The sequence below is a fragment of the Apteryx rowi genome, unplaced genomic scaffold, assembly GCF_003343035.1.
Source record: "Apteryx rowi isolate R43461 unplaced genomic scaffold, aptRow1 scaffold_773, whole genome shotgun sequence".
Lineage (NCBI taxonomy): Eukaryota > Metazoa > Chordata > Aves > Apterygiformes > Apterygidae > Apteryx > Apteryx rowi.
In genome coordinates this window covers 111,912-139,770 of record NW_020451064.1, presented here as the reverse complement: position 1 = coordinate 139,770, position 27,859 = coordinate 111,912, and the positions used below count along the sequence as shown (strand labels likewise).

The following is a 27,859-nucleotide window of genomic DNA, read 5'->3' as shown; positions in this document are numbered from 1 at the left end:
CCGTGCCGGTCGCTGAGGGTGGCACGGGGTGGGGGTGGGGCAAGGTGGGGCCCCTGTCAGCCTGCGGCGAGACGGGTGCGCGGCGCCGGGCGGCGCGGCCGTTGCGGCCGTTGGCGCGCTCTGCTCGGAGCCCTCCGCCGGGGAGGTGCCGCTGCCATCACCCCCAGCCCTGCCTCCTTCGTGCGCTCGCTGCCTGTGCCCTGCCTCATGCCCCTTCCCTCTGCTATTTCTTCTACTTTGGCCTCGGGGTTCAGCGGCAGCAGCCCCCTCTTTAATTTAGGAAACATTCTAGATGGCTTCTGTGGATCGTGACTGGTTCTTTGTATCTAGTTTTCAGATGTATTGAATTAAAACAAAAAGGAGGTTGTATTGTTCCAAACCTCTTCTGTTGCAGGAGAAATTCATAAAATATTTAAGGCAGYGCAGTGCCGTGTTGTGCATCTCTGAGGAGTATTACAAACCTCTGGCTACCACCATGTTTTTGTTAGCGAAAATGCGTTTCTGGAAAGACCTGTGGGTCTTTCATCTCATCTTACACCAGCCAGCTTCGATATTGGTCTCATTAATGTGTATGCAGAAGTAAAAACACCTTCTTATTTCTATATTCCATGTTTCTAAAGGTCCTTTTTGCCACAGTGCTGTTCTGGAAATGCCTATGCAAGTGCTTCCCACTGCAGCTCCCGTATCTTTAGTAAGATGCAGGCCTGTGTGCTCTGTAGGTGGTTTGCGTTTTTGTCCCTATGCATGAAACGGCTTAGTTTGCCACCGTTAGAATGCATTTTGGACAAGTGGTCACAATCAGATCACTTTAAATGGCTGCCCTGTGTTCATCATTGTACACATCTGAGTGTTGTGCCACATGCGTATTTGGGAAGTGGTCTTCCACTTGTGTTTTTTTTTTTTCCTATTAATTACACATTCTAAAGGATGTAATCAGAAATATCTCAAATTTGTTGTGATTCCTCGTGAAAGACCAGTTGACTGGTTATCTGATCAGTTAGTCAGTTTTGTTTTAATTATCATGCAATGCCAAACCAGCTTCTCTTTCAGAAATGCTAGCATATTACATCAAATCGCGGTAAGCTTTTGTGTAAACTTTTTCAATTAAATTACAATTTTGAGAAAACAAGGTCTGGTTTGAAAGGGCCCATTATTTCCATAAAATAACTTTCTTTGATTAATGTTAATTATATTCTTATCTTCTGTTTAATCATTTCATTTTTTAATTGTTTATTCCAATTATTTTGTGAGAACCTCTTGAAAGCTAATGCAGCATCCCTTTTTATTTTTTTAAGGTTAGCTCTTTACTAACAATTGCATCTTTGCAGTAATATTTGACTGGTGTGCAATACCTCATTGCTGATTGTGCAAAATAGTGATGCATTTTCATTTCTCAGGAAACTCCTGCAGTGTTTGCCTTGAGTAACCTCCTAAGCCCATATAACCCTTGTCCATTTACTCTGATTTAAAAAAAAAAAAAGTTGCTTTTTAATATGAAGAGATAGGTTAATATTTAATGATGATAAGCTGCTTGTTCCTTACAAAATAAAAGTTTGCAAGAGCAAGCCCTTATGCATGAAAACAGTCATACTGACTTCACTGGAATTTGTAATGTAGACGACAATTACTGTGCGTTTTACCAAGCTGTTTCTGTCACTGTATTCGTTACATAAGTGTCATATTTTTCATTCTTTCGGTTATCAAACATAAAAGTAGGGATAGAAGGTAGATTCTGCTTTTATTAAAAATAAAACCTGTTTAGCCAATAGCTATTCCTCTACTTTAAAACTTTGTGGGGACTTTTGCACTGATGAAACATTAACAATAATTCTGGAAACAATAATTCAACAATAATTCTGGAACAATAATTCTGGAAAAATCCTTCTGCTAGATTAAACAGACTTGGGCCTGACTTTAACCATTATTTTTTATAGTGTTGTGGGTATTTAATTGTACTATTTTTATTGTATGAACTTTCATAGTACTCCTATTAAAATCAACTTTGATAACTTATTAGTGAGATTCTGACATTATTGTAATGCAAATTTTTAAAAAAAAGCACTTTTTTTTCTTTAGCAAATGGGCAGAATTAAATTAAGCCTTTTACAAGGAAGTGTCAGTTGCAACAACTCTTACACTGTTCAATTGGAATTAAACTGGAAATCAGTAATTCAGAGTTATGTAATCACAGTACCCAGAATTTTTTTTTTTTTTAGGAGAAAAAGAAATATGGGCAATATATGTATCTTTTTCTCTGTTGTGAGTCCAGCTTATTCACAGAGTAATGTTGACTTCCTAATTACTGTGTTATATAGYTTGCTCATTAGCAAAGGCTCTTTAGCTTTCTGAGTATTTTTTTAAACATGCCTGTTATTCAGTGACGGGTGCACAGGCCAATAATAGGGTAGGTGCCTACAAATTATGAATGCAGTGTGATGTTCAAGAAAAACATATTCTGTTGGTAGGTAATCCAAACTACGTGGTCCCAGTTTGATGCGCAGAACACTTGTATCTTTGTATGCAGATTTGCTSCCATGACTACTATTAGGCAAATTCTTCAGCGTTTTCTGGAGCTGCAGAAAATCTTTTTACCTAGGATTATATGCCTTCCTTTGTTGTAAGCATACTTCCGTTGTCCAAGAAATAAAGGCTGTGATTTTTATGAAGTCATTTGGTTGACCAGAAATCAAAGCTTATAGCCATTTGAAAATAATAATCTTTGTATTCCAGTGTGAAGTATGTGCAATTATGACATGATTAACCTGTGGAATATGTTACTTCATTGCATAACACTGTTGCCTAGTGACTTGAGTGTGCCACCTGCCCTTTTGGCTCAGCAAGTTACAAGGAATCACACGAATGTAAAAACTTCAAATCCCGTATTATTAAAACTGAGATATTGGGGCATACAGGGCTTTATTAATTCCTAAGTTTGGAAAGAGTTAATAACAGTTGTATTATGTGAGTCATATTCCAAGGAAAGGAGAACAACTTAGAAAAGAACACCCTCATCAATCATAAGCATCCTGATGAGACCCTTTACATCACTCCTCTGCAAAGTCATTTTATTTAAGAATTTAGCTGTAGTTGTTAARCTTTCATCCTGAAAGCCTTTATCCTGATTAAATATTTTTACAACAAGTATTACTTGCAAATATACCACAAACTGTCGTCATCTTTATCTTCTGACTAGTCTGGTTTTGCTTAGGCTTGCATTAGCCAGCCTTTAAGTTCTTGGGACAAGAGTGTGTGTGTGTGTGTGTGTGTATGTATATATATGTATTTTTTAAGATCTACTGACATTACTACAGAAGTAATAAACAGTTCATAATAATCTGCCTAAATTGCTTTCTGATATGTTTTCTGTAGTTCTTGTGTTCTGATGACAAACATTCTCTGAACGTCTGGGTATGGGTGGTTGTTGTTGTTGTTAACAAAAAAATTAGAATCCAAATTTTAGAAATCTTGTCACTTGCCAAACTCTGGTATATATACTGCTGTCAAGGCAGCATGTTCACTTAAGGTGATAAATCTGAAATAAGTAATAGTTGAAATTTCACATCTTTCACAAGTCRGGGCAGAGACAGCAAAAAGTTCTAGAGTTCTTGAAGTGATATGCTATGTTTTTATCCTGAACTAATCCAGGAGAAGAAATGGGGAAGAATGTCAGTTCTATTAAGAAGCTTAAAGGTATTTAAAAAAAAAAAATCAGATTCTCTAGAAAAAGCTTTTCATCTACAGAATCCAAAAACTTCTGCAATAGTGAAGCAGCTGGTTGCTGAAGGAAATGCAGGAGAACTACAGAAATATTTTGGCTCGCGGATGGAGTTTGGCACAGCAGGGCTCAGAGCTGCCATGGGAGCAGGAATTTCTCACATGAATGACCTGACCATTATCCAGACAACCCAGGTATTGTGTTCATCTTTTTATCTCATTTAACTGGTCCCTTCTATGACTGGAAAGGACTAACTTATGACAAGTAAATGGGCATTCAATGGAAGATTAAATGTTTAGCTATTTATCCAATTTTGGTTTTCAGAAATCACTTAAATAATAGTAGAGTTAGCAGAGTACTGATCACTGGAAATGTGCAGAGAAAAGCTCTAAAGCCAATAAATTATCTTCCATATCTGATATGCAATTGGACTTGTACACAGCTACAGTTAAGCTCAAGTGGATCAGTTAGTCCTGTTGTAACAACTACAAAAAATGAAAGGTAGACAGTGTTAGGCTAAACTTTACATGTTCTAAGTTTCAGTTTGCATAAATGCAATGAATATATTTATACACATATATATGTGTTAAAGTACATCTACTTTTTTAAAAAAAAAAAAAAATTAATCACTGCAGCCTGGACTACTGATGTGTCTTGTCCTAAACAGGTGTTATGATTAAAGATCACAAGAGCCAATATTTCAGTTTTTGAATGTTATTACTTTTTCAGTTCTCATATGAGGAAGCAAACAACTGAATCATTTCTCAAAATCTGCAATTCAGACTAATCGTATTAACTCTTTCTTTCTGGAGTTGGTTCTGATTTTTGGAAAAGTATGTAAATACTGTTAGACTTCACTAAATTGATTTGAAGGTTTTTGCTATTTCTTGGTGTTTATTGGCCCTAGACAAGTTGAACCCAAATCCGGGTCAGTGCTTTGTGTACTTGTTTCRCTGAGAAATCATCTTACTGCAAGGATATGTTAAATATTGAGATTGGGTTAATGAAGTTGCTTTGTTATTTTCTTCAGGGATTTTGCAGATACCTTGAAAAGAATTTCAGTGACCTGAAAAAGAGAGGAGTTGTGATTGGTTTTGATGCTCGTGCCCATCCTTCAAGTGGAGGTAGTAGTAAAAGGTACTTTTCAGGTATTACATATTTTGTAGATGTCTTACATAATTCATCAGTTTTAAAAGTTGCTTCAGCAGGACTTTGCCTTTCTGTAGAGCATATTAAGATAAGGGATTTACAGTATTTTTATATTCTGTCAGTGCCAAAGTAGTTCTTATAGTTGTGCTTTGTCTGTTGGGAATAGGAAGGGAACATGTTTAAATTGAGTCCGTATAATAATTTGGACTGGGGTTTTTTTTGTGTTTTTGTTTTTTGTTTTTGTTTCCTCCGAGTGAGGAACAAATAAGCTGTGAGTTCTAGGCAACTAATTAGTGAGAAAATGAATATATTTCCAAAGAATATTTTCTTGTTGTTTAGGTTTGCAAGACTTGCTGCTAATACTTTCATCAGTCAGGGAGTTCCAGTTTACCTGTTCTCTGATATAACACCAACTCCTTTTGTGGTAGGTTTCTATTATATCTTTTTTTATATATGCACAAATGCTGTCAGATATTAAAAATTAATACTTCTACTAAGAAAAACTAAGTAAACCACTTCTGATGTTTAAGCTCTAACTGCAGTTATTTATGCTTATTTAGCTATATTTATCTTACAACGTCTACAGCACTAAAAGGAAGAAGCCTATTACAATGTCTGTGACAGTGGGGCGTGTTTCCATGTTTCATTCATGCTTTCAGGCTTATTTCTTGTATATGGCATCTCATAGTTTTCTGATTGTTGTGGAGAAGTGATGGGAGCTCTTTTGGGACTTTTTGAAGCCCGTGTATTAACTTGTTCACTTCAGCTGTGTTCCTGTAGCTTGAACTCAGCTTAGTCCTTGATGCTTTATCATGTAAAGAACCAGTGTGCATTTAACCTCCAATTTTAGATAAGTTTTAGTTAAAACATACTTTGAACTGAATTGGTCATACAGAAGATGTTCAAGCATAAAAATGAGCGAGTCTGAAACTTATATTTTTTGTTCTTGTGCTTTTTATTTTTTGGGTGGGAGGGGAAGTATTCATTCAAAGCAGTCTTTTCAAAAAAAACAGGTTGTTAAAAGTGCGGTGGCAGTTAACACTGTTATAGAATGTGTCTGCATTTACACCGTCAGATCACTAGATGTCAGTGTGCTGGAGCAGTAAAGAAAAAAGTTTACCCTCAAAGCAAGTTTGTCCTCTGTGATTCTAGTTACTCCAGTGACTGCTGTAGACATGGAACTTAATGGAATGGATAGCCTTCTTGTACTGATACAAATTTTGGTAGATTTAGGATCAAACGCTTCATAGGGCAGCTCAAAACAGTGTTGCAAGAACTACAGTTGATTGTCTTCACTTTAAATAGCCGGGCCAAAACTCAAGAACTGGACCTCTGGTCACCAATAATGCTTAGTTTTTAACTTACTCCTGTTTTGGACTAATTTATAATAGCTGTCTCCAAAACAATACTCCATCATGGTTCAGAAGAGAGTTTGCTGCAAGGACTGCTCTTAAAAGACAGCATAGATGACACTGCTCCAGTTTTAATTCTCTCTGCCCTGTGCAGACTTCTTTCAGTTCCTTTAACAGCCTTTACCACCATAAAAACCTGAAGTATCTCAAGACATTCTGCAGTATGCAAGACATTTTCAGTTTCGTTCTATAAAAGCACTAGTGGTCCACGAAGCATCTGAAACAACACTAAGAATATTTAAACTAGAAGAATGCACAAAAATAACAGCTACGTGTGCGCCACATGGGTGCCACTTGCTCCTAGAGAAGCAAGTACTATTTAGTTTCTGCTTTAGGGAGTCAGTCTGTAGGAATGATTTCCTCGCCTTCTTTTTATTTAGCAGTGTATAACTATTGCATGTGAATGAGAATAAAGCTTCTTATCATATTTTGCACAATTCAGATAACTTTCTGTCGTTACAGCCATACACAGTAACTCATCTGAAGCTTTGTGCTGGAATTATGGTTACTGCTTCCCATAACCCAAAACAAGATAATGGTTACAAGGTATTCCTATATGATATATTTTCTATTTATATGTATTTTTTTTTTTCATGTAGAGACATTATCACATACTATTGTATATAGTTCCAATCATGTTACAGAACAAAAGAATTGTTAGTTTATTCTTGAGATCTCTTTTTAGGCATATATATTTAGAACCTGGTAGCTTGTTATACTGGTAATAACATCGATTAATATCTTAGATCCAAAAAGGAGGAAGATAATTAATACCAGTGCATGTTTTGGAACACTTTAACATATTAACTCATCTGTTTTCAAAAAGCTATTAATAGTTAGATTCATTTTTTTAAAAAAAATCTCTTTACAGTTACAAACGCAGAAAATTAAAAAATGTGTGGAACCTAATGACTTGCTTGTACAAAACACTTTGAATAAATTCCATTAAATTCCTGGAATCTCCTTTCCTTTTTCTAAATGATGCTATTGATCAGTGTGACTTTTTTCCTATGTTGCAAGAAACAAATGGCACAGAAAGCCATAGTTTGGGGTGCTTCAGGGTTTTTTTTTYTTTTTTSTTTTTTTTGGGGGGGGGGGGGTGTTTTTAATGGAAAGCAGATGAGCTGCCAGCCTGCCAATCAACATAGCTGGGCTATTCATATAGAGACTGTTTCCAAAATACAAAAATGGAGATTAGGAGATTTTTCTTAATAGAAAAGAAAGGTATTCACAGGGATCATTTTTTGCTCTCTCTACCTTCAGAACTTTTTGTCTTACTGTTTAAAAAAGTAATTGTTAAAACATCCAAGTGTGTGGAAAAGCTATCARGATCAATACATGAAAAAATAAAAAATAAAACAATTTAATCAACTTCAGTTTTTGTTTAATTTATTGATCTGTTATTTGGTTACATATTGTTTATTTGAACTTAGATGCTGTTAGGAGGCTTTTTTAAATTTGTGGTCTGTAGATTTGTGTTTTGTACATCAGTAGGAGAAAGCATGCGAGCAGCTGTCAAAATTTAAAACATACTAAATACACCTATTCCCAGAGATATAAGCAATCAATATAAAGCAGARTAGCACAGTAATGAATACCTTAAAACTTAGTTGAATTTGTGCTTGCTGTTGTGGCAACATTGCTGCTTTACACAACTGCAAGCTTTTTGTACCTTTCTCCTTAAGGATTTTTTGTGGTAAGCGGGTTTTATTCTTACTAAAAACAATCTTAAAAGGCAAAAAGTATATATAATATTGTATCTGAAAATCTAGAGAAGCATTTGTCATATATCATGGGAAACATCAATTCTAAGGCTATCAGGCAGACTGATACTTGTCTCTCAGTAAATGAGCTGAGTCTTGTTTTGTTTTTCATTATGGACTTTGATTATGGGTGCRAGAAGAAACACTGAGAATACTAACAGAGGAATACTGTGGGTATATTTTAGCTGTATTTACTACAATCCACCATCAAATTTAATAGATCTTAGCCAACAAAAAATAACAAAGCTATCTGTATAATACTGATGACCAAAATAATCTCTTATCCTGTATATCACTTAGGTTTACTGGGAGAATGGTGCTCAGATTATTTCCCCTCATGACAAAGGAATTTCTGAGGCCATTGAGGAGAATCAAGAGCCATGGCCTCAAGCTTGGGATGACAAACTTGACAGCAGCCTGCTACTTCATGATCCATATGCCACTATCAGTAAGGACTATTTCAAAGACATACAGAAACACTGCTTTCACAGGTAACTGGTGCTAACTCTGTTAAGAATATGGGGATTTCCATTTAGTTCTAGATATGTTTAGAATATGTCATGGTGGCTTAAATTGATGCAAGTCAGGGCAGCCATGTTCCTGCCATATTTTCCAATTCTGTCTGTGCCCTGTTGTCACCTTTTGTGGTAGTACTGGCAGCTATGTGACCATGCAGTAAGTCAGTTCATAAAGCTAGTCCAGAAGAAATCTAACCCAGCAAAATAAAATCATTTTTTTGTTAAATCATCTCCCTGTATTAGCGTGACCATGCATCAATCAGTTGCCACAGCAAGACTGGGTGTATCTTGTGCAGCTGGGGGTGAGCTGTGAATGTGACTTTCCCAAATTAATGTTGTAGAATCATATCTTTAAAATGAGTTTTAAAATGATAAGATGAGCCAGGCTGTTAAGCCAATCCTGAAAAGAGGAGCTCTTGCTCTGTCATTCTGGTTTTGGGTGTCTGCCTGGTACTCTTGGCAGCCTTGCACAAGCTGATTCCTATCACTTACTCAGCAAAATCTTACTCAACAAATTAAAGTGGATGTTTCTCTTCACAATTAGCAAGTAGAGTCAGCTCATGGATTAGATGAGCAGCAACCTGTTGGATCTGCTCATTTAACCCAAAATTTTAACCACCAGTAACCATGTTCTTACTATTTTGCTAAAAAGTTTGAAGTCAATATTACTAGAAGGCCAGGATTATGAGAGAAATGATGCTGCTTTTCCAGAATATGAGTTTAAAGTCTTTTTAGGAGTCTGAATGCCTTTATGTCTCTATTTTTACATTTTTCTAATAATGTCTCTCACAAAAATGAATATATTTAAGGCTTGGTGTTGTAGCTTCACTGTGTTCCATCTTTGAGTTGGTTTAAATGCCAAAGTCAGGGATGAAGAGTCTTACCAGTCAGTTGCATGTTTCTCCACTTACCTTCTTTGGAGTCTATAGAGTGGAGTCTATAGAGATCTGTCTTATCTAACATCCAAATGTAAACCATTTGAATATATAGAGTGATTTATAGAGCTAAGAGATGAGGCTAAAACCTATTTTTAAGCTACTAGTTTTAAAACCTGTCTTCCTTATTTTCATAGCTTTAACAATATGGTAGAATACTGAGTCATATCTGTTTCTGAAAGAGTGAAATTGTATATAGAATATTCTGCAAAATTAAATTTCCTATTAATCTGCTTGATTTCAGGAATATAAACAAGGAAACAAAGCTGAAATTTGTTCATACTTCTGTGCATGGCGTAGGTCATAAATTTGTGCAGTTGGCCTTCAAGGCATTTGACCTTTGCCCTCCTTTTGCTGTTCTGGAGCAGAAGGATCCTGATCCAGAATTTCCCACAGTGAAGTATCCAAATCCTGAAGAAGGCAAGGGTGTTCTGGTAAATAAATAAAAAAATATATTTTTAATAGTTGTAATCTCTGTCAAAGTGTTTCCATTCTGCTAACAGTCATGGCTATAAATATTGATCAGGAGTGTATTTTATTTCTCTTTTCATGCCCTTATAATTATTGAAGAGTTAGCTGTTATTCTTTCATTAAAATTTATAACTCTCTATGAACCAGTCAGGTAATAATTAGCTATAATTTAAAACTGTACTTTGTTCTGCTCTCTAATAGAATGYGCAGCATCTGTTCATAGAATGAAGTGGGTTTGGGGGGGGAGTTCTTGTTTTTATTTTAAGATAGTACATCTTCGCAGTCATTTCTGAAACGTTTTAACAAATTACATCTAAAATATGGGGACTAAATTGTTTTGAAACAACAAGGAAAAAAACCCTAACAAGTACAATCACTTATTGTTGAAGGATCCTCTTGAATCTAACTAGCTTTTAAATCAGGCTGCAAAAATAGAATGATGTAGGTAAAATTAAATATCCTGAGTCTGTGTACTCTGCTGCCAGGTTTATATCCTGTGAATTGCTTAAATATAAATGAAGTTATATTTAGAGAGACATAATGATTTTGTGTATTCAAGATGAAATAGAGAAAGTTATTTGAAGTCTATAAGGAAAATAAAAACATTATTTAGGTGAATTAATGCTCTTCTGGTGTTGATTACCATGTTTGCAGACACTATCTTTTGCTTTGGCTGAGAAGGATGGGGCAAAAATCATTTTGGCAAATGATCCCGATGCTGATCGACTTGCAGTGGCAGAGAAACAAGAAGGGTATGATAACAACAAACTAAAACCCATGAATATTGGACTTGAAGGCCAGACTAATTTGGGGAAACTCTTGTTACCTATGTTGCATAGGAAGATAAAACAAGCAGTCACAGTAGGGTTTTGGGGGGTGGTTTTTTTTTTTTAGGGGGAGGGGACTAAAAGTACATAGACATGTGAGAGGACAGTACAAAGCACGCCATGGGAGGCAGTAATTTTAAAAACTAATTAATTTTATACAACGCACAGAAGCCTGAATAAGTATTTGACATTTGCTGCACTTAAGGTATGCACAGAAACATGTGAATTGTTATGATTGTGCTATAGCTTTCTAAAGGTAGATTTTCAGACAGAATTTTTCCACAGAAGACTGAAAAACATTCTTTCATACTATGTTTATTAAAGAATAACTTATGAATATTCTACAGAGCCTTTATAGTTTCATGATGACTTCAGGATCAGGGAAAATCACTGTTCGTTAATATCAACCCCTTATTTCTCAAATACTGTTACAGACTAAATACTGTACTAAAGGAGGCAGGATAATTATTAGCTGATTTAGGCCTATCTCTCTCCTTCTCTTGCCAACTTCTATACAGAGTATTATGTACCTGCAGTTCATGTTGAATTTTGTCAGTGTTCACTACTTCTCAGTATAGCCATTTCCAGTTCTCTGCTTTTAAGTAAAAAGTGCATAGCTGATCCTTTTTAATTATGTATACCCTATCAAAGAATGGGATAATAGAAGGTAAACTTTCTGGAACAGGGACTTTTCATATTTGTCATATGCTTATACATGGAATGTGTGACCTGTAGGTCTGACTCAGTATTGTCATCCCCTTACTTCATGCTCCCTAATATCATGCGCCTCTACAAATCACTTGTATTTCTGGATAGTGTTATATTTGACTGAAGATAAGCTGAAGTACTGCACTTGACACCACTATTTGCAGATATGATGCTTCCTTTTCATCTAGCTTGAAAAAACAGAAACTAATCTGAACAGTTGTAAGCTATAAATCTTTAATAAAAGTAAACTTTAGGCTTTCAGTTCACACAGCAGAATAAATATTTGCTGCTGAGCCATGAGCAGAAATAGTGTAAATGAATTTTCTCATCATGAGAGCCAACAGAGAGATACAAAATTATGGCAACTGTCCTTGGTACCCATACCATGAAACGGGCACTTGCTACATGTCCTCAGTCGTTGCTGATATTTGAGTCTAAATCAGCTGTGCAAATTCTAAAACCCCAGTAAAAACAAGACAGCACAAGTCTCCTTTTTGCTCACCAAAGAACCTGATTGGTCTTGTAGGAGCTTCAAAGATAATGGGGTGGGGCGGGGAGGGGGATCTTTTAACTCTTTATCCTCATTGCCTGAACTAAGGAGGCTTTTCTGCCTGTAGAAGAGGAATGGTCTAATTGTCCCTCTCTCTGCTCTGCCTTTGAAGACTGACAGTATTAGCTGGAATATCCTTGTCTGAATATTTTGGCGTGTGCCAACCTGAGCCACAGTTATTTTAGCAAAACCTTATGTTCTGAAGATCTAAACCAGATAACTTTAATCAAGATCAGAATTTATTGTCTACTAGCACACCAACAAATAGAAAAGCATAAGAAAATACAGTCCTGCATTAATTAGAAATGTGATGTTAGCCGATCAGAAAAATGTTCCATATGGCAAAAAGATTGGCATAGAGGCAAAATGGTGTTCGTATTCTTCTATCTAATTGTTTAGCCAGCCTTAGTCCTCCCCTAGCTTTAGGTTCTATGTCCTCCTCTGTAACTTCTGCTGAAGCTATTTGTATACTAATCAGAATATTAATATAGGCTTCTACAGTATCTGTACTTCTTCTTTGACAGAAACTCCTGCTAGAGCACACTCTCTCAGCTAAATTGTTGCTGTGCATTACTTTGTGCCTGTTGGCATCAATAAATGCAGGAGACTGAGTCTGCTTCCCTTTCACAACAGGTACTGTTTCTGTAGGTCTTGATTTTTGTCAGTTTAGCAGTGTCTTTGTTCCCTTTCACGACTGGGTTTTTGAGCAATTTTGACATCACTTTCCCCTCAGTTTTCCTTGTTCTATCAATAGATTGGAACTTCAGTCAATTTTTATATTTCTCTCTGAGACTTTTCCTATCTTCCTCAATGACCCATTGATGTATTTGTGATTAGATAGAAAGTATTTGTCTCAACCAAGTAAAAAAAAATTCATCATTGAGAATTGTATTTCCTTATCTCAGTGTTCATCTTAAACATTTGTTTTATAATTTGTAGCTGCTGTGTGGGTGTGTTTTTTTTGTTTTTTGTTTTTTTTTTTAATATGTTGGAAATACTACTGTTCCGTCTTCAGATAAACTCATAAGTTGGTAAGTATGATGGAGGAGGAGGGTAACCACTTCAAAATTCTTTGGGTGAGGGAATTCTTTGTTCATAATAAAACACGTGATATCTTGTTACTCTTATTTGTAATTCAAATACATTGGCTTTATTTGTTAGCTTTCTTGTATGTAAGATTAATTGAATTTTTTTTTCAGTATTATCGTTTGAATTTGTATATATATACAATTTTTTTTCTTACCAGTGGTGAATGGAAAGTGTTTTCTGGAAATGAGCTGGGAGCTCTTTTAGGCTGGTGGATCTTCACTTGTTGGAAAAATCAAAATCAGAATGCTTGTGCCATTAAAGATGTCTACATGTTATCCAGTACTGTTTCTTCCAAAATCCTGAGAGCAATTGCATTGAAGGAGGGTTTTCACTTTGAAGTAAGTTGCATGTTATTCCATGTTCATTTCTTTGCTTCTCTGTACAGTGTCTTACATGTTTCTAAAATATTTGCTCCCCTCCCCCTCTTCTTTCTCCTCCCACACATTGCTTTAGGAAACATTGACAGGTTTTAAGTGGATGGGGAACCGTGCCAAACAGCTTATGGATCAGGGGAAGGCTGTTCTATTTGCATTTGAAGAGGCTATAGGTAAGAAGAAAAAAATTTTTTTTTTTTTTTCTGGTATCCTATAAAATAATGAAAGTAGGACAACTGCAGAAAGGGTCCCTTCCAACACAGTAGATGCATTTGTAATTCATATAATACATTTGGCCGATTGATATTACTAGCTTTCTTTAATCCTGTGTATCTGTTTAGCACTAAGTATGGTGATGTGAGCTTAGTGTATATATATCTTCAACAGCATTGTCAAATAGACAGGCTGCAGATTCTGCACACACTGAGGTTTTTTATTTGTTTGCTTTTTTAACAAAAAGTACTTTTAGATTTTGAGTTGAGTATGTGTAGCTGACACTTTTAAACTAAGCTTAAAAGTGAATTAAAAAGAAAACTCTTCCCCCAAACAAACCATACTTGTAAACTGAAAAGATGCGCGTAAAAGCTACGAATAAGTGAGAAGGAAATTGTAAAGCTATGGTGCTACTTCCTGAGTATCTCAGTACTTGAAAAAACAGTGAAAAAATGACTGTTTCATGGATCGTTATCAGTGCTGCCATGTGTTGTCATGTGATGGTAATCACATTTGAGACAAAGTGCTGTATTTAGGTTTTCCTATCTTTCATGACCGTTCCAGAAGTACTCAGGAATGTGTCCCTGAAATGACATAAATCTGTATCTATGCTGTAAATCCATTAAATATGTTGTTTCTTAAAGTATTGAAATTAACAATATTGATCAGAAGATAATATTTTTCCAAATCCCAAACTATATTGAAAATATTTTTGGTTTAATTCTAAAATGTCTGTGGTATGAAAATACATATTTCCCCTTCTAGAGATGTTAGCTTGGTTAGCTTTTTTCCTGTGTATTGTCTAGTTTCCTCAAACAAACTTCTGCTCGTATACTTTTGTTTGTTTAGGGTATATGTGCTGTCCTGCTGTTCTGGACAAAGATGGTGTCAGTGCTGCTGTCATAACTGCAGAGATGGCTAGCTTTCTGGCAACCAGGAATTTGTCTTTGTCTCAGCAGCTGAAAGCTGTCTATGATGAGTGAGTTTGATTGTAATTGTCTGATTGTTAGATTTTCTTCATTCCACATACTGTGGTTAATAAGACTCAGTAGCAACCTATAGTATATGAAGAAATAAAGTGGGGGAGTCTGTTAATAGGAATCTTCTAGAAAGCTGAGGTGTCTCATGGGCATGAATATATCTGAGCTGATTTTGTGTAATTTTAAGGTATTTTCCAAAAATAAATATTTGTTACTGCTTTCCTGTCAATTAATGAGATTTCAAGCCATTTTTGTTGTTGATCTGGAGGGKTTTTTTTCCCCCTTACTGAGAAGTTGTGCTCTTGACCTCAACTCTGTCTGCCTCTTGCACAGAAGATTGTTATTTTGGCCAGCAGTATCCCTGAACCCTAGTTATCATAGTGCCTCTTGCTGCATAAACATACTGGACATGCAAAAACATAATGGCAGAATAGCCCCAAGTAACTGACATATTTATGCTACCCATAAAAGCAAGCTTGCTTCTGTCCTGCATGTTGGGCTACTTCTCATTAATTTAATTTTAGCTGTCTCTAAAGTCAGACTTTTTACTGTATTATTCTGTCTTTCTTTTTTTGATGGATAGTATATGTTGGCTGGTTTCTCTTTCTGCTCTTGAATATCAAGATTTGAGCTGATGGAGCAGAACTGATGTGACTGGGCATAACTATTGGCTGCATACAGCTGGGTGTCCTCATGAGAGTTTTTTAATATGAGGCACTGCTATTTTTTTTCCCCCTTGTCTGAGAGATGTTTAATGTCTTCACAGACCTGAAGAAATCAATAGCCAAAATGGCTACTGGGTTTCATGTTGGGGGGGAAGGCAAGGTTGTTTGGTTTGGTGGGTTTTTTCTTTGTTTTGAAGAAGCAGGCAGCACAATCTGGTAGATGTTCTCCCTCCACCTTTCCTGTCTGGTAGAGTCACTAACAAGGGAATGGCAGAACCTGCAAAAGACTTGTGGAAAACTCTTCCAGCCTTGGTGTTTACCTCCTGTTTAACCAATCCTCACATGTCTTATTTGCRTGCAGCAACTTGCTTGTTCCTTCAATTGTTTAAGAAGGAATCAAGCAGCAAAGGTGTGCTAAAACATAATGCATAAACAAATTGTGGAATTTATTGCCACAGACTGTCGTATGTGGCAGAAGTTCGCATGGGTTCAGGACACAGGAAGACAAATGTGTTGCCCTCCAATCAGACATCTTATGTTCTCTTCCTATGGTGGTTAAATTCCTTAAATGTATTAATGACATGCACACACACGTTTTAAAAATAAACTTTTTTAATCCTTGAAAAATAAAAATCTCTACAGACACTTCAGGGTGTATAAAATAGAGCAGTTAAGGTGCTGAGGCCTTTTAAAACATAAGGGAGAAAATTTATGCTACAGTTGGGTGATCATGAGTATACATTCTTGCTCTTAAAGATGTATATTGCGTTTGGTGTACACCTGTAATAAGAAGATTGCTGCTGCTTCTTCATTATTATTGTGTCTTGACAGATACGGCTTCCATATTACCAAAGCTTCATATTTCATCTGCCATGATCCTAAAATTATTGAACAGCTTTTTGAGAACCTTAGAAACTATGATGGAAAAAACACTTACCCAAAATTCTGTGGCAGATTTAAGATTTCTGGAATAAGGGATCTAACTACTGGATATGACAGCAGCCAGCCAGATCAAAAGGCTGTAAGTAGGTTTTTTTTATAATGTATGCAATCATAATGTATGCATGTGCACATATCTATAAAAATACAGAGAAACACTGTAAAACACATTACATCCAATGCAGGGTCTTAAAATGAGTGAGATTTGGGATGCTTGTTTTGTCTTGGTGGGGAGAATCAAGGTTGATTTGTTCAAGATGGCAGCCTGTAAAGAGAGGTAAGGATGATTGTGCAGTTTACTACAGTTTCCACAGATTTTTCTATCTTGTTTTGGCAAAGCAATCTTGCATTATTTTGTTGTAAGTGTAAAGCTAAGCTGTCCGCTGAGATGTGGCTTTGGATTCTTTAGTCTGTGTTTCTTTTTCTTCATGGGGAGGCCTATCACAGAGCTTTTTCTGTTTGCAATCAAAATGTTGACTAGACTTGATGAGCTATTTAGTAGTAATGAACAACCAGATTCCAGACTGAGGGTAAGACTGTCATTTGCCTTATTGTGGTCGGAAGACCACAGTGATGAAGAAAAGAGAAAAAAACTTACTTTTAACTGATGTATCAGTTATGTGATGTCACATCATGGGTTGCATCTCAAATCATTACATGTAGTCTCTTTTCAAACTTCTTAAAAGTTATTCTTTCTGTTTCTAGATACTTCCCACTAGTAAAAGTAGCCAAATGATAACATTTACTTTTGCTAATGGAGGAGTGGCCACTATGAGAACCAGTGGGACAGAACCAAAAATCAAATACTACTCTGAACTTTGTGCACCTCCTGGAAACAGGTATTGTCACTTGGATTGAGGGTTGTCTAATATGGTTGTGTTGTGTTTTTTATTATTATTATTATTAATAATATTATTGTTTCCGTGAGTCAGAGAGCTCTCCGTCATCAAATAATTTTAGTATAACCATTTTATTCTTTTGCAAATGAATAAGTATCAAGCTTAACTTTGCAAAATTTATTGAATCATTCTTATTGGCACTGAAATGTCTCTAAATTTGTTTTTACCTTCAGTGAGAACAGAATGCCTTTTTTGATAGTGCCTTAAATGCAAGTGGATATTTTCCATTATATTTATAATATAGTTGCTTCAAACTTATAGTACTATATGTAAGGTGTTCTAATATATTATATACCCTTACTACATTTAGTCATTGTATCCTTGATTGATAGCCTTGGAAATAATTTAGTCTGGAAGATGAGCAACTATTAATTGCTGTAATGGTTATAATGCTTTCTTATAGATGTAAATTAACCTGAAAATACATTACAAGTGTAAAAGTTACTAATTTATTATACTGATTATTAATGCAATAGAGYTTCTGAATTCAAACTGGCTATTCATGTATTTTAAATTATATTGTGGAGGTATGTTTGTCCATGGTCTTAAGTGCCTCCATGCACATCAGTGGAAAGTAAACATCAATGCATTATCACAAGAGGTTTTAAGAAATCAAGCATATTACTTTTGGCATTAATAGAAAATGTTTGCCTAAAACTAGACATCAGATTTAGAACTGCCCTTAGACTGAAAATGTACATTTTTAGCTTCTCCATTGTGACACTTTTTTCATATTTATGTGGATTTTGTTTCTTAGTGATGTTGAGCAGCTGAAGAAGGAATTAGATGAATTGATCAACGCTCTTGAAAAACAATTCTTTCAACCAGAAAAAAACAATCTTCAAAGAAAGACAGAGTAAAATAACAAAATGGCTAGCTTAACTGCATTTGTTTTTGCAGCATTAGAAGTGCATTATTTAAGTTGTAAGGGTTTTTAGGACCAAACATCTGAGAATTCAGACTAAAAAGTACTTACGCTTTTATTAAAATGTATTCTGCATACTCTTGGGTCCAGTATCTTATTTTGGAAGGGAAGTACCTTTATTCTTAAAGGAACAACAACAACAAAAAAATCAATCTATGAACTAAAAGTTGTCTGCAAATGTATTTCAGTCAACACTTGCTTTAATTAAATACTGTAAGTAATATCCTATTTTTTGAAATGCAGCCTGTTTTTTATGCAGTCTGATAAGATTATGAAATTTTATCTAGGTTTAGGGGGTTTTTTTAAGGCAAGAACTTCTGTTAACAAGGAGCACTGGAAGCCTATGATGAAACTTTGCCAAACTTGAGGTAAATGTTTCAATATAGTGATTTTTTTTTTTTTTTATTGGGGATTTTAGTCCAAGTAAGCAAGAAATTCACAATGAATTTGCTGGGGAGCTTCTGTTTGCCTTGGGAATATGCATCATATTGCGTGTTGGAGATGGTAAGTGTACTAAACAGCTTTTCCTTAGAAGTTCTAAGCACACTTTAATACCATGAACATCTTAAGACAGAATGTGTATGTACAGCCCTTTTCTGTTACTTCATTGAACTAAGCATAATTAGGTCAATGTATACCTCAAAATCTCAGAGCCTATCTTACTGTATGCTACCGTGACTTGGTGTGTAACTGCATGTCTAATTTAGAGTAGAAGTTTACATTTCATTGCATGCTGTCATCTGCGCTTGTAGAGCAGGTATGGGTTATCTGGAAGTTACTAGTTGACTTTAAATACAGGTTTTTCTGTGTCTTCAGTAGTTGTTTTGGATATTAGTGTAGCTCTAACAGCCCCAGTGCTTCTTGGGTAAAGAAACACCTTTGCCAGAATTACTTATAGTATCCCATGGAAGATGACTTGTTGTCAGGCCAAGCATAGATCAAACTTAGTAAATTTTTCATAAGGGAACAAATTTGCCATTCAACATCCACTAAATACTGTCTCACCTTTTTAGTTAAGACAGTCAGCAAAGACTATCTGATACCAGTTTTTACCTTATGGACTTCAGAGTTGTTATCAGAGGATTCAAGGGAAGGAATAGTCCACATACTCTTTAGCTGTCACTTCAGTTTCTCCCTGCACTAGAGTCAAAGGCAGCATCTGAATCATTTGTCTTGAGGTTTGTCTGTGTGGCATAGAAAACTAACTTCAAAAGAAGATAGTTAGAAGGGTATTGAGGAAATTGAGTATGCTATTAGTCAAATCCTGGTCCTTTGAAATAGAAGGTCAGGGAGATGGTAAGATTATTAGTCTATGCAGAAAGTGCTTGTTCTCTTATTCCATTTTTTCTGTTTCTTTTATACTAAACTAAAGATGGGACACATTTTCATTGGTATGTTTCTTTGGCGCCTTGTGTAATGCGGTCCATATTCCTGAATAGGACCCTAGGTACTACTGAATGTAGTAATAGCTGTAAAGGAAATCTTGATACTGATTTCAGTGCAATCAGCTTTATCACATTGCATGAAATTTTCTGCACATATCAACTATCACTGTCCCTTCCTTCCAAAAATAAAATCTAAGCACAAATCTTRCAAAAACAAATTGAAAAAAACTGCCAGAACCCCTCCTCTCAAAAACACATGGGAGCTGATGCTGTGTTTTCAAAAGATAAATATACTTCTGATGCYATGTAGTATATATGGCACCATATATACTATACGTACCATATAGTATATATTTTACAATGAGTAATCTACACTGAAGGTGGATGTGATTTTTGATGTTGGACATAAGACAGGTATTTCAGACTCTTTTTGTGCATGTTAAGTATGCTAAAACAAAGCATATTTGGCATGTTATAAGTCTGAACTGATTCTTGAAAACAAAGGAATACTTTTAAAACTTCAGGCCTGAATTCAGCATGTTCAAGATGCTGGATCACCAGTCCACTTCCACCTGAGCTTGAGGCAGAGCAGTCTATTAGCTTTTCTACTTGTTTTGTTAATGAAATACGAAGGCAGCGTTAGTAGTCTTACAAAATGATTTTGGTTTTTGTCATCTTATTTTGTCCCTGGGAGTACATTGAGAATGTTCCAGTCCAGCACAAGGCTCATCATCTAGGACTGAAATCACTCCTGATTTCAAGGCAGTCCATAAGAAGGAGGCATGAGAAATAGGATATCTTTTGTTAAGAAATTAAAATAACAATACAACTAAGTGCCCTTCCCTGGAATTTGATGTAGTCCAAACCTGAATTACTTATCAATAGTGATGTTCCATTTCCTTTGCTTTATCAGCATTTGTGATGCTGGGTTTCCTGCTGCCTGAGATCTAGAGTAATAGATGTGAGGTACAGGCCTGAGACCATAGTAGGAAATGGAGCTGACAAATTGTAGAAAATGCATGCAGTCAAGTCTCTAAAGTTTCTGTGAGAAGATTCTATATGGCAAGAGCTGAGAAGAGAAATAAAGCAGGAACCTGAGCTACTGCTCCCTAACCCTGCTATTATATAGATTCCTCTCTTCTTTCCCTGACCCTCAACACATGAGGTCCTACTTTCCTTTGTTTATGAGGATGGAAGATGGAGGCCTGAAGGGAATGAGATAAGGGGGAAGAAGATCAAAGAAGATTATGGAGATTGCACCATATATTACTCCTGTACACAAGCTGGAAAACAAGGCAGGAGGGAAATTGCTCCCATGTGCTACTGCTCCATCTTTCTTTACACATGGGTTTAAAAGAAAAGGGCAGAAGGATGAAGAACAAAATGTAAGATCAGGACACCAGATTCTCCTAATTTGTCCTTAACTTGTTCCCCCTGCCTTTCCAGGTAAGAGCCTTTTTATGTTGAGCATCCTCTGTAGAAGAAATGCCTTTTTTTTTTTTTTTTCATAAAGCTTGGAGGGAAGTGGAATCTGGTTTGATAATTGTAAGTTATGACTTGCATTCACAGCCATAGTTAACATACTTTTTATAAATGCAAAACTTCAAATCTGTCTGTATTATATTCTTAAATGTCAGGCGCTCTGTCCTCAGTTTTTTTCAGTGCACCTTGAAGACAGCACTAGGTATGCAGCTGGGTACTGGGAAAGCAACTACTACTTTTCTCATGAAAAGAGCAAGACATTTCTCAACACCATGATGGGAGAGTGTAACATTCATGTTCAGCTGTGAATTGTTTCAGCCTGCAACCAAATGTGATTGCCTCTTTAAGGAGTACAGCTTCTTATGTGGTGATCCTAGGATTTTTGGCTTCCAGGTAGCCATCCACCACTTTCTGGTACTAGCCTGTCACTCCTGTCTGGGACATTGTCTACTGAATGTCAGTGACTTTCTCTGGCCCAATTTCAGGTTAAAGGAGAGGAGGAGGAGACACAGGTGCATAGCCCCTGGAACAGAATAGAGTCCTATTTCAAGATCCTGGCTATACAAGAAGAGGAAGGATGAAGGCTGGGCCTACACTTGTTTTTCAGTCTTGTTTTAGAATCTAACATGTGTCTCGTGACTTAACCACAGAATACCCTTGCAAAACAAGGTTTCCTGCACTGCATTGCACCCTGGGCTCCTAAGCAAAATGACTTAGCACAAGCTACCAACCCAAACTGCTTGCTGCCTGATAAGATCACATCAGTCAGTGCTCCCAAGACTGACTTGTTTGTGGTTTCCAGCCTCTGCATGACCATCATGAATTGAGGATCAGGATTAAGACAGACTATCCAGCAGCAGCACCTTTGTCAGAAGACAGGTTTTGAGGGGACATACCGTGTGCGTGAGCTGTGCCTAATCTTCCAGCGTGCTGAAGACAGAAGCTTCTTGAAAATATAATGCTGAAGCAGGAGCTGTAGTACACATGATAAACGCTAAAATACTCAGCAGCATAAATAGGCAGAGAACAAGTGGTGCTACAAAGTTGTGATGTACGGTGTATGTGAATGCATCCTCTAGCTGTGTGTCAGTCCTGCCCCAGTTGTACTTGATCTAAACTGCTGTGTGGACGGATGCACTGCAGTTGGCCCAGCCAGCCATGCTGATCGGCTGGTGGGATCCCCAGGTTCGTGGGGCCCTGAGCTGGAGAGTGCAGACAGAGGGGCAGTTCAACAGGAGGCAGACTGGGGCAATGCCTTCAGTCTGGGCAGTAGTGAGCTCTCCCCAAGGCAGGGGAGGATTTGTGGACTGTAGGAACCTGTGGCTCTAGGCTTCTTTTTGTTTTCATTTGTAGGGTGGGAAGTTTTGCATTCCTTTTGTTGTGGAGTGTGGTAATGGACACTGTACTGAATTCACGGGCAAGGTTTGAAGTTGGTAGGGTTACAGTTTCTGATTTTTGTTTTCTGCATATATCTGAACATCTCCACAGCCTAGAGAGGCACACTTACTGTACAACTGTCTGTACATGCCAAGCCTGGATCTGGATTTTGCTAATGTTTCGAGAAGAGCCATCTGTATTCAACCTTGGCCAGAGTCTGTCAAGGTGCCTCTCTTGAGGGATGCTAAGGAAGTCCAGATGACCTGGTCTGTCTCTCAGCTTTCTGTGACAGACTGGGCTTCTACTGAGCTGACCCCATTACTTATTGGTGATCTACATGACAAGATTCCAGCTAACTACATTAATTACTATTCTGTTTGCTTCTGTCCTGCCCGGAAATCTTCTAGGGATTTCATCTACCATAGAAGCAAATAGTCCCTTGTAGTGCTGGGATGCTTAGGACGGATGGATGGCTGCCTGGCTGGTTCTGCTTCTGGACAAACGTTTTCATATACAAGGATAAAAATGTTTGTATGCACTTTGCAGTAGGTAAATGTTTGTACTGAGTAGCAGTAGATCTTCTTTATAAAGAACACTTTCTGTTGAAAAATGCATTAATCTAGCATTTCTCCCATTCCTATTTCTAAATCAAGGTGCAAACAGCCAAGCCAGGTGCCAGATGCAACAAACTTGCAGTCTCCTACAGATAACTGTGTGGTTGAAATACAATGCAAGATAGGTGAGGTGCCTGTTGTGGTGGCTTATCTATAGCAGTAAACACAGAAGAAAAACAAATCAGCAGTATGAGTATGCTGCGTTATTGCACACCTACTTTGTGATGGTAGARGTTGCCATGGTCTGTCTGCTTTGCCACCAGGTTACACAAGCCTGGCATGACCAGTTTTGAGGACAGCAGTCACCTACTTTCTGGGCTGATGTAAGGGTTTGGAAACAGATTCTTTGCAGCTGGAGCCATCTGCTGCCACTGTGACAGGCTGGGTGCTGCTGAGTACTCTGTGCTTAGAAAACAGCAAGTTCCCACTAGCTTGTAATGCTGGTGAGGAAAAAAAACGTCTAAACCAGGGTAGGCCTGATCTCATTGGCGTCCAGGATTCAGCAACATGACTGCACTGGCCTGTTACACAGATGTTATACTGGAATTACATGACAGGGAACCTGGAACATGTCTGGTCAATTGTACCAGTTATGGGTTCTGCTACCATGCTGATAATGGAGCTGTGATGCTGTTGCAGTGATCCTGCCCCCTTTGTCACTGTCTCCATCGTTCTTCTTCAGGGAACATCCTCCTCCCTCTCTCATCCTCCCTGTAACTGATCCCCCAAACTGGTTACCTCTATGTACCAGCACTATGAGACTATGACTGATTTTTCACCAGGATGTAGAACCCCATTTTTAGGTTATGTTGAAGGTTTTATGGAGTAGGTGAATACAGTCAAGGGCAAGTTAAGAAGGGCTTTTACAGACATGCCAGAAAGGCCTGTGAGGTATTGTATGGTGCAGGCAGAGGAGATGCACCTGGAGAGCTCTGTAAGTGTGTTTAAAAACTGGCAGCAGGGCCAGCAAAGAGCTTACTGAGAAGACCTCAAGATGGCTTGGATACCATCAGAAACAGTGTAGATATGGTCAAGAAAGTGGTTGAAYAGGAGAGAACTCATCATTCTGTCTTCCTAAGGACAAGGAATCTGCTTACTCCATTCCCTGCTGTCTTCCAAACAGAAATTCCCAATGTTACAGAGGGAGAAAACAAATTAAAAACTGGTTTACCAAGTTGATTTAACAAGTAGGACAAGCTACAGCATTACTAGTTGAAACTTACTGTTTCCCGTGTCTTTGCTAACTATGTCTTGCATCAGAGAAAGGGGATCTAGAATTAAAATGAAGAACTGAAACACGAGTACTAAAAGTGTACCAAAGAGAGGGGTTAGCACACAGTCCAACTGATCTTATGAAGCCAGAACTCTTTTGCAGCTTCCTCCATCAAAATGTTAAGTAAGAGAACAAAGCCAAATTCAGGTAATACTGAGATTATTAGTTTCAGGACAAACATAAAAACAGACAAATGCAATTTGCGAGTAACCAACCTTGAACTTGAAGCAGAGGCCCTTAGGTTTTCTCCAGAAATGGCAACTGCCAAGACTAAAATAAAGAATGTTTGCAGTCTGGACTGAAGCCAATTCTAAGGAAATTCCTGGCTACTTTTAGAGAAAGCAGCATCCCTAAGTTACCAAAACTCATGTAAAATGAGCCTAGTTTTTACAACAGATGAACACTCATAATTCAAATGGAAGTTGTAAACATCTGGTTCCCCCAGGAAATCATACCCACAGAGGCTGGGGGGAAAATGCCTTTAGACTGAGGAGAAATCAGCATAGTTTTAAAACTTTCCCATAAAAATGAAAGCCTAGAAATGTGTTAAGACTAGACTAATGGACATCACTTTAAGATTATTAGTTTGTTTACTAATTGTGAGTAAAATCCACTCCTAGTTATTTCATTAAATTTTATGAAACAGTTTGGCTGGAAGAAAGCAACTATATTTCACCTTTCTTACAAACTGTGTGCTTAGTACACAGCATGTATGAAAAATACAATACTTGTATTTGAGTTGTGGAGGGATTTATCTGAGACTTTTGCTGTATAACAACAAATTATACAGGAACAACTGAAATTCACTATAAAACAATATGAAAATCATTGCTTATATTATATTTTAAATATTCTACAAGTATGTGTTCACCAACAAAATTGTTCCCTGCCCCTTAATCTGCCCATAAGTATAAAAGTAAGTGGAAGGTAATCTTCATTAAATAAACTAAATTGCTTTCTGTGCTTTCCTTCACAGTTTCTTTGCACTATAAAAGCACACAGATTCACCCAGGAAAGTATTTCTGCTCAACTTCCAAACGGAAGCAAACATTTTTACTTTGTATAGTGATTGCCAGATAACTGAAATTAGATCATGCACCATCAGAACACTGTGCCTAACAGGATGAGTCTATTAAACTATCCAACCACATCCTAACATCCATTTAAATAAAATGTAATATAAATGATGGCATAGCAACAGCAGCTTCCAAACAAAAGGAAAAGCTTAAAAATACACGATCACTAGTATGTCATTTTCAAATGTATTTACGGGAATGAAGGGGAGGGAGACACAATCGTGAGATCTGAAATGTGCAAAAATGCAGAGGCAGCAGGCAGGTTCCATAATAGGAGCTTAGCTCTTTTCTAATTCTTTACCCCTATCAGCAATAACAGAAAGCCTCTTGTCTATGAAGATAATCACTAACTACTTTTGCTGTCATACATTCTTACAGAATATGAAAYAGGCAAACATATGCTATGATAACAGCATTGTTCAAGTTTTGTTTATGGAATGCCTGGAACTATATATGAATAGCATGTGGAGATGCAATGTCATTGGATAAGAATGTAGCACTTTACCCAGAGCTCATTTAAGTCAAAGGACTTCAAAACAGTTTGCATCATGCCCTTAAGTACTGAACAGATTTACGCGAAACAAATCACAAATAAACATTTAGACTGTTTTATTTAATATCAGTAAAAATCGATCATTATGAGCAGCCTAGAGGGAAAGTGTAGATGCCTATAATGAAATTTAAACAAAATTTAGGTGCCCATGTTCAAAATCATAATCCAAAATACTAGTACTTGACTGCTACCTAACTATGGAGGAACTTCAACTCTGAAAGTAACTTGGGTGAAAACTTAAAACTTCCCATTTGGTTAGCGATGCTTTTCAAAGAATGAGTCTACAGTCACAGCTGCCCAAAATTCCCCTCCTGCCCCTGGCCAAATGCACTTAGCTGAAATTTCACTGAACTGCCTGGTTCCAGTGTACAACCCTACACTGACTGACAGCTCGTGAGTAGGTGTTTCTCCTCCTTGGCTTACAAGAGGGACTCCATTACTTAGATGTTCTCAGAGCATGCCTCATGCAAGCCTGTATGTTCAAGTTCTGTACAAAACACAGTGGGGTTTTTGTTTGTTTGTTTTAAGTGCATCTGGACAAAGAGATAATGGTGAAACTGGTGTTCTGGCATAGATCATTGTTGCTAGATGTGGGAAGACCTGCTTCAAATTCCTCCTCAATCTGAAGAAGTTCATGGTGATATGAACCTGGTAACATTGTGGTGATATGTTCTAGTACTAGCTACCCCTTCATCTCTCCATTTTAAAGCCGTGTTTCTGTGAAGAAAAAAAACCCAGGGATTTACTGTTCCAGAAAACTGAACAGAATTAGTAAGTCTGGTGTTCAGGGCTTTTACTTAAATGAAGATATGGGGATTCTGCTTTTGTACATTACATAAACACTTCTTAGGGACTGGACCATACTACTCCCTCATTGTTTTCTTCCTGTTTTCACACATGAAACTTGGATTTATTTTTTTCCTACATAAGGAACAGTTTCAGCAGGAAATACGGAGAAGGAATGCTGTCCAATGTACTCTCAAGGCTGATGATTAGGGAACTGGGAGGTAGGTTGAACATGCTCGAGTAGAAAGCAAACTGGTCTTTCTGCATCCTGGATAAATAAATGTATCACACTTAAACAAGAGAGTGATCCTTTTTCTTTAAATACAATATGCGAGTACCTCACTTCAGGAAAGAAATGTGGAACAATGACTTGTGAGGATGGAGGACCACATCATGCAGCCCTGGGAAAGGTGCTGAACCCCCAAAGAGAAGTGTGGCTTTATACACAACCATATTTTCTACATTTCCATGTCAGAAGCTGTGTCATGAGCTTTTGTCTGTTTTAACCCCCTTCAGAGGCCCCCCCTCTTGCATCACATTACCATCTTTACCATGTAGATAAATCATACTGCAAACTGAGAAGATGGAAATGACAAAATATAAATAAACATTAAAATATCTTTTTACTGCAAGGACAGAACATGAAGCTATCTACTGCATGGGTATTCAGAAGCACTCCTTTGTCCCATATTAACTTTTTTTTTTCATGTTATCACTGGTAACACCAAAGTATACATACAGTTACATATACAAGTTAGTTCTTCTCACATCTAAACACGATCTCACCTGATACAGCTTTAAACTCTTTCTTGTGCATAGATTCTAACCCCCTTTGCCAGCAATTTGCTTTCTGTAGTAGCAGTGCTTAATACCACTAAAATCAACGGTCAGTTAGATGTACACTGCTGAACATGGTGGAATTTGGTTCAGATGCTTACTGTGACCTCTGCATTTCTCCACTTTATCTTGTTAGTAATACATTGTTTTTATTACAACATTTTCATCTGTTGTTGAGCTGGTGACAGAATCAAACTAATACCTTTTAAATTCATTGGCAGATCTGGTATTTTTATTACTTGGACTTTTTAATTAGTTTTAATAAAAATACAAAATATTCTAAAATAAAATTATCACAAAAAGTTGCAAACATTATACTAAATTTTCTTTTTTTTTTTTTTTTT

At 37.0% G+C, this 27,859-nt stretch overlaps 1 protein-coding gene across 1 annotated transcript; it reads left to right on the top strand.

The window, feature by feature from the left end:
- The first annotated feature begins 3,744 nt into the window (after positions 1-3,744).
- On the top strand, positions 3,745-18,353 carry PGM2 (phosphoglucomutase 2). The gene is made up of 13 exons (XM_026088558.1): positions 3,745-3,909; positions 4,746-4,852; positions 5,204-5,288; positions 6,739-6,822; positions 8,340-8,530; positions 9,737-9,926; positions 10,618-10,715; positions 13,295-13,475; positions 13,591-13,684; positions 14,574-14,703; positions 16,201-16,390; positions 17,014-17,147; positions 17,965-18,353. The coding sequence occupies exons 1-13, from the start codon at positions 3,823-3,825 to the stop codon at positions 18,065-18,067; spliced, it is 1,674 nt and encodes a 557-aa protein (XP_025944343.1). The 5' UTR covers positions 3,745-3,822; the 3' UTR covers positions 18,068-18,353.
- Positions 18,354-27,859: the final 9,506 nt, after the last annotated feature.

What these genes read in the sequence shown, in the direction of transcription:
- PGM2 (XM_026088558.1), top strand. Translation starts at nt 3,823, where the DNA reads ATGGAGTTTGGCACAGCAGGGCTCAGAGCTGCCATGGGAGCAGGAATT. An exon ending in TAACACCAACTCCTTTTGTG is followed by an intron (nt 5,289 to 6,738) that starts GTAGGTTTCTAT and finishes CTGTCGTTACAG; the next exon opens with CCATACACAGTAACTCATCT. An exon ending in AAGAAGGCAAGGGTGTTCTG is followed by an intron (nt 9,927 to 10,617) that starts GTAAATAAATAA and finishes CCATGTTTGCAG; the next exon opens with ACACTATCTTTTGCTTTGGC.